This window comes from Salvelinus sp. IW2-2015, linkage group LG33 (genome assembly GCF_002910315.2).
Source record: "Salvelinus sp. IW2-2015 linkage group LG33, ASM291031v2, whole genome shotgun sequence".
Classification (NCBI taxonomy): Eukaryota; Metazoa; Chordata; class Actinopteri; order Salmoniformes; family Salmonidae; genus Salvelinus; species Salvelinus sp. IW2-2015.
The window spans coordinates 37,850,060-37,856,744 of record NC_036872.1 but is presented as its reverse complement, the minus strand read 5'-3'; the positions used below and the strand labels follow the sequence as shown (position 1 = coordinate 37,856,744).

Sequence of the window (6,685 nt, the reverse complement as noted above, 5' to 3'; positions counted from 1 at the left end):
ACAGATAGCCTAAACCATTCTGTCTGAAAGATTTCTTGATAAACTTGGCAATGTCATTTTTTCTGTCGAATTATAGCGAGCCTGTCCAGGCCCAGAGGCAGCTACACTTGCAGCCCAAGAAACCATGAATGCTCACCGTCCACCATAGCTTTAAGTTGGATGAGGTTTTGAATGGTGTGGTGTGCTAGGTCTTTTGTTCTCCACAGCATGTGTGTGTGTTCCTTCCAAACAACTCAAAATGTAATTCAATTGAAGCTCAACAGAATTTGGGTGATGCAACAGGACAACGACTGAAAAAAACAGAAGTAAATCAACAACAGAATGGCTTCAACAGAAGAAAATATGCCCAGTCAGTCCTGACCTCAACCCGATTTAGATGCTGTGGCCTGACCTCAAGAGAGCAGTTCACACCAGACATCACAAGAATGTTGCTGAACTGAAACAGTTTTGTAAAAAGGAATGGACCAAAATTCCTCCTGACCGTTGTGCAGGTCTGAACCGCAACTACAGAAAACGTTTGTTTGAGGTTATTGCTGCCAAAGGMGGGTCAACCAGTTATTAAATCCAAGGCACTGTGAATGTTTACACGGTGTGTTCAGTAGACATGAATAATTATAATTGTGTGTTATTAGTTTAAGCAGACTGTGTTTGTCTATTGTTGTGACTTCACATACTTTTTCTTCCCACTGTATATGCAGCATAAACACACAAGCAAGCCTAGGGCATCAGTGCCAAGAAGAAGAAGACCGAGGTACGGTATATGTACCTGCAGGTGTCCCTGCTCTACAGCATCAAGTAGAGGTGTGGTTCCATTTTCTCCAGTACAGTTGACCTGAGCTCCTGCCTGGATCAGGTACTTACTGATCTCATAGTGACCGTGGGACACTGCCTCGTGAAGAGGAGTCCAACCTGTGAGAAACAATAAAGCAACAACTGATGGTCACAGCATAGAGAGATGCTCTATTCGTTTTATTAAAGTCTGTTTAGGACGAGTGAATTAATTCCTGCATCACTATACACAGGAAATGACCCTACTCATAAAAACAGACAGCAAAAAAGGCAAATGTCCATTTCGATGAACAAAACATTTATATTCTATTCATTCAGTCTAAAGAAAAATATCAATGAAATTCTAGAGAGGAAACAGTGTCCTTAAATGTACCCCCTCCAGTCCAGTGTCCCTAAATGTACCCCCTCCAGTCCAGTGTCCCTAAATGTACCCCCTCCAGTCCAGTGTACCCTAATGTACCCCTCCAGTCCAGGTCCCTAAAATGTACCCCTCCAGTCCAGTGTCCCTAAATGTACCTCCTCCAGTCCAGTGTCCCTAAATGTACCCCTCCAGTCCAGTGTCCCTAAATGTACCCCCTCAGTCCAGTGTCCCTAAATGTACCCCTCCAGTCCAGTGTCCCTAAATGTACCTCCTCCAGTCCAGTTGTCCCTAAATGTACCTCCTCCAGTCCAGTGTCCCTAAATGTACCCCCTCCAGCCAGTGTCCCTAATGTACCCCCTCCAGTCCAGTGTCCCTAAATGTACCTCCATCCAGTGTCCCTAAATGTACCTCCTCCAGTGTGTCCTAATGTACCTCCTCCAGTCCCTAATGTACCCCTCCAGTCCAGTGTCCCTAAATGTACCCACTCCAGTCCAGTGTCCCTAAATTACCCCCTCCAGTCCAGTGTCCCTAAATGTCCCCCCTCCAGTCAGTGTCCCCTAAATGTACCTCCTCCAGTCCAGTGTCCCTAAATGTACCCCCTCCAGTCCAGTGCCCTAATGTACCCCCTCCAGTCCAGTGTCCTAAATGTACCCCCTCCAGTCCAGTGTTCCTAAATGTACCTCCTCCAGTCCAGTGTCCCTAAATGTACCTCCTCCAGTGTCCCTAATTACCCTCCAGTCCAGTCTCCTAAATGTTACCCACTCCAGTCCAGTGTCCCTAATAACCACTCCAGTCCATGTCCCTAAATGTACCCTCCAGTCCAGTGTCCCTAAATGTACCCCTCCAGTCCAGTGTCCCTAAATGTACCTCCTCCAGTCCAGTGTCCCTAAATGTACCTCCTCCAGTCCAGTGTCCCTAAATGTACACCTCCAGTCCGTCTCCTAATGACCCCTCCAGTCCAGTGTCCTAAATGTAACCCCTCCAGTCCAGTGTCCTAAATGTACCTCCTCCAGTCCAGTGTCCCTAAATGTACCCCCTCCAGTCCAGTGTCCCTAAATGTACCTCCTCCAGTCCAGGTCTTACCTGCGTACTTTGTGAACAGGGCCTAAATTAACTTTTGTCCACCTCCATGTGGCAGGTTAGATTTTCTTCTGCTAAATTTATACCAACACCACACAAAAAGTTGATATGGGGGTCCCCGTGTGCGCGCAGTGGTCTAGGGCACTGCATCGCAGCGCTAGCTGTCCACCAGAGACTCTGGGTTCGCGTCCAGCTCTGTCCACCAGCGGCCGCGACCGCGGACGGAGTCCGTGGAGCGACGCACAATTGGCCTTGCGTCGTCCGGGTTAGGGAGGGTTTGCGCGGAGGAGTATCCTTGCTCTCATCGCGCTCATACCGTGGCCAGTCCACGTGTTTCCTCCGACACATTGGTGCGGCTTGCTTCCGGGTGAGGCACGGCTTGTTGGTTTGGTTTCAGAGGACGCATGCTTTCGACCTTCGTCTCTCCCGTACAGGAGTTGTAGCAATGAGACAAGATAGTAATTACTAACAATTGGATACCACGAAATTGGGGAGGAAGAGGGGGTAAAATAATAATCATAAATATAAAGAATTAAGAGTGTTGTATGCATGCTTTGTAATATTTCTAACGCAATACATGTATTACCTGTAAGAAGTAATGTGGTATATTGTTTAACTTAATTTCATTTTTTGTGACCCGAGTCTTTTAACCAAAATATCACAGATGAGACAAAAATGTTCACCTGTCCCTTTAAGGGCGGGAGGTTACCTTTGTACCGTGACTCAGACGTGTTTGTGCCTGTGAGATTGAGAGTCTGACCAGTAGCAGCTTTGTCTTCTCTAACAGTTGAAACTCAAACAGTGAAAAATAACATAGCTTGTGAACAAAACAAGGTAAATAGCCAAGAAACACAAGAACAAAGTCTCACTTCAGTAGACTTTCGTTTCAAGTAAATTAGACCAACTTTTATGCAGCGCTTCTAAAATGTATATTTCACTCAGATCTTCACGGACGTCCAGCCCCCAGCCAGGCGGTGTTGCAGCGCGAGGTGGAATAGGCTATATAGGATTCATTGTTTTTTGACTTTGTGTGATTAATTTACCAGCTATGAAAGCAACTTCTGCAGCCTTTATTTTAATATAAATGTGATCATACTTGACTATTTTTATTCACAAATTTTACCCACCAATGCCAGAATCTACCCGCATTTGGCAGGTGTTAATTTTAGGCCCTGTGTGTGAGTATCTATAAAGTTATCTGAAACTAACTGAAGTGACAGATTGCTGCCCACCACCCTCCTCCAATGTCTTACCTGCGTTGTCGACCATGTTGATGTCGGGGCCCAGCGACAGCATGCCTCTGATCCACTGGGTTTCTCCTTGCATGGCTGCAATGTGGAGTAGAGTCTCCCCGTAACGGTTCTTCCGGTGGAGGACATTCAGACGGGTGATGCCCCGCCTGCTCTGGGATTGACCATGGTTCACACCTGAGGAGAGCATAGGAAGGGCGACGCGGTGAAAAACCATTGTGTTCAGTGCAACGTTTACCATAAACCTCATCATAAACCTCAGGCTTACTGTAATCTGGCAGCATGATTTAATTTGAAACTTCTCTTCAACGATGTGCGGTATAAAGGAGGTGATTATTTAACTAGTTTAGTACACTGAGCAATACATAAATAGTCAACTCGTTTTAATTGTTGAAGAAAAGCTTTTACATCCCAGTAAATGCCTCTCTAAAGTATAGGTAGACCATAGAGATCCGATGAAACTACTAGAGGGGCTAACTCTAACCCTTACAGTATAGGTAGACTCAGCTAACTAACCCTTACAGTATAGGTAGACTCAGCTAACTAACCCTTACAGTATAGGTAGACTCAGCTAGAAGTCTACCTTATACTTTAAGGTTTAGAGTTAGGGTTAATAGCTGAGTCTACCTATACTTTAAGGGTTAGAGTTAGGGTTAGCTGAGTCTACCTATTCTGTAAGGGTTAGTTAGCTGAGTCTACCTGTACTCTAAAGGTTAGTTAGCTGAGTCTACCTGTACTGTTAATGGTTAGTTAGCTGAGTCTACCCTGTACTCTAAAAGGTTAGTTAGCTGAGTCTTACCTATACTGTAAGGGTTAGTTAGCTGAGTCTACCTATACTTTAAGGTTTAGAGTTAGGGTTAGCTGAGTAACTATACTTTAAGGGTTAGTTAGCTGAGTCTACCTATACTGTAAGGGTTAGTTAGCTGAGTCTACCTATACTTTAAGGTTTAGAGTTAGGGTTAGCTGAGTCTACCTATACTGTAAGGGTTAGTTAGCTGAGTCTACCTATACTGCAAGGGTTAGTTAGCTGAGTCTACCTATACTGTAAGGGTTAGAGTTAGGGTTAGCTGAGTCTACCTATACTGTAAGGGTTAGTTAGCTGAGTCTACCTATACTTAAGGGTTAGTTAGCTGAGTCTACCTATACTGTAAGGGTTAGTTAGCTGAGTCTACCTATACTGTAAGGGTTAGTTAGCTGAGTCTACCTATACTTTAAGGTTTAGATTAGGGTTAGCTGAGTCTACCTATACTTTAAGGGTTAGTTAGCTGAGTCTACCTATACTTTAAGGTTTAGAGTTAGGGTTAGCTGAGTCTACCTATACTTTAAGGGTTAGTTAGCTGAGTCTACCTATACTGTAAGGGTTAGTTAGCTGAGTCTACCTATACTGTAAGGGTTAGTTAGCTGAGTCTACCTATACTGTAAGGGTTAGTTAGCTGAGTCTACCTATACTGTAAGGGTTAGTTAGCTGAGTCTACCTATACTGTAAGGGTTAGTTAGCTGAGTCTACCTATACTTTAAGGTTTAGAGTTAGGGTTAGCTGAGTCTACCTATACTTTAAGGGTTAGTTAGCTGAGTCTACCTATACTTTAAGGTTTAGAGTTAGGGTTAGCTGAGTCTACCTATACTTTAAGGGTTAGTTAGCTGAGTCTACCTATACTGTAAGGGTTAGTTAGCTGAGTCTACCTATACTGTAAGGGTAGTTAGCTGAGTCTACCTATACTGTAAGGGTTAGTTAGCTGAGTCTACCTATACTGTAAGGGTTAGTTAGCTGAGTCTACCTATACTGTAAGGGTTTAGTTAGCTGAGTCTACCTATACTTTAAGGTTTAGAGTTAGGGTTAGCTGAGTCTACCTATACTGTAAGGGTTAGTTAGCTGAGTCTACCTATACTGTAAGGGTTAGTTAGCTGAGTCTACCTATACTTTAAGGTTTAGAGTTAGGGTTAGCTGAGTCTACCTATACTGTAAGGGTGTAGTTAGCTGAGTCTACCTATACTGTAAGGGTTAGTTAGCTGAGTCTACCTATACTGTAAGGGTTAGTTAGCTGAGTCTACCTATACTGTAAGGGTTAGTTAGCTGAGTCTACCTATACTTTAAGGTTTAGAGTTAGGGTTAGCTGAGTCTACCTATACTGTAAGGTTAGTTAGCTGAGTCTACCTATACTGTAAGGGTTAGTTAGCTGAGTCTACCTATACTTTAAGGTTTAGGAGTTAGGGTTAGCTGAGTCTACCTATACTGTAAGTAGTAGCTGAGTCTACCTATACTGTAAGGGTTAGTTAGCTGAGTCTACCTATACTGTAAGGGTTAGTTGCTGAGTCTACCTATACTGTAAGGGTTAGTTAGCTGAGTCTACCTATACTTTAAGGGTAGAGTTTAGGTTAGCTGAGTCTACCTATACTTTAAGGGTTAGTTAGCTGAGTTACCTATACTGTAAGGGTTAGTTAGCTGAGTCTACCTATACTTTAAGGGTTAGTTAGCTGAGTCTACCTATACTGTAAGGGTTAGTTAGCTGAGTCTACCTATACTTTAAGGTTTAGAGTTAGGGTTAGCTGAGTCTACTATACTGTAAGGTTAGTTAGCTGAGTCTACCTATACTGTAAGGGTTAGTTAGCTGAGTCTACCTATACTGTAAGGGTTAGTTAGCTGAGTCTACCTATACTGTAAGGGTTAGTTAGCTGAGTCTACCTATACTTTAAGGGTTAGAGTTAGGGTTAGCTGAGTCTACCTATACTGTAAGGGTTAGTTAGCTGAGTCTACCTATACTTTAAGGGTTAGGGTTAGCTGAGTCTACCTATACTTAAGGGTTAGTTAGCTGAGTCTACCTAACTGTAAGGGTTAGTTAGCTGAGTCTACCTATACTTTAAGGGTTAGAGTTAGGGTTAGCTGAGTCTACCTATACTTTAAGGGTTAGAGTTAGGGTTAGCTGAGTCTACCTATACTGTAAGGGTTAGTTAGCTGAGTCTACCTATACTTTAAGGGTTAGAGTTAGGGTTAGCTGGTCTACCTATACTTTAAGGTTAGAGTTAGAGTTAGCTGAGTCTACCTATACTGTAAGGGTTAGTTAGCTGAGTCTACCTATACTTTAAGGTTAGTTAGCTGAGTCTACCTATACTGTAAGGTTAGTTAGCTGAGTCTACCTATACTTTAAGGGTTAGTTAGCTGAGTCTACCTATACTTTAAGTTAGTTAGCTGAGTCTACCTATACTG

The 6,685-nt window shown here is 43.3% G+C and overlaps 1 protein-coding gene across 1 annotated transcript in view; it reads right to left on the bottom strand.

The window, feature by feature from the left end:
• The window catches only part of LOC111957596 (ankyrin repeat domain-containing protein 12-like), a 24,823-nt gene that overhangs the window by 1,773 nt on the left and 16,365 nt on the right, over positions 1-6,685 (bottom strand). Inside the window, exons 8-9 of the mRNA XM_070436914.1 lie at positions 3,484-3,657; positions 767-909 (exon numbers count right to left, since the gene is read on the bottom strand). Of these exons, the coding sequence (XP_070293015.1) occupies positions 767-909; positions 3,484-3,657 (317 nt within the window). The remainder of the gene's footprint in view (positions 1-766; positions 910-3,483; positions 3,658-6,685) is intronic.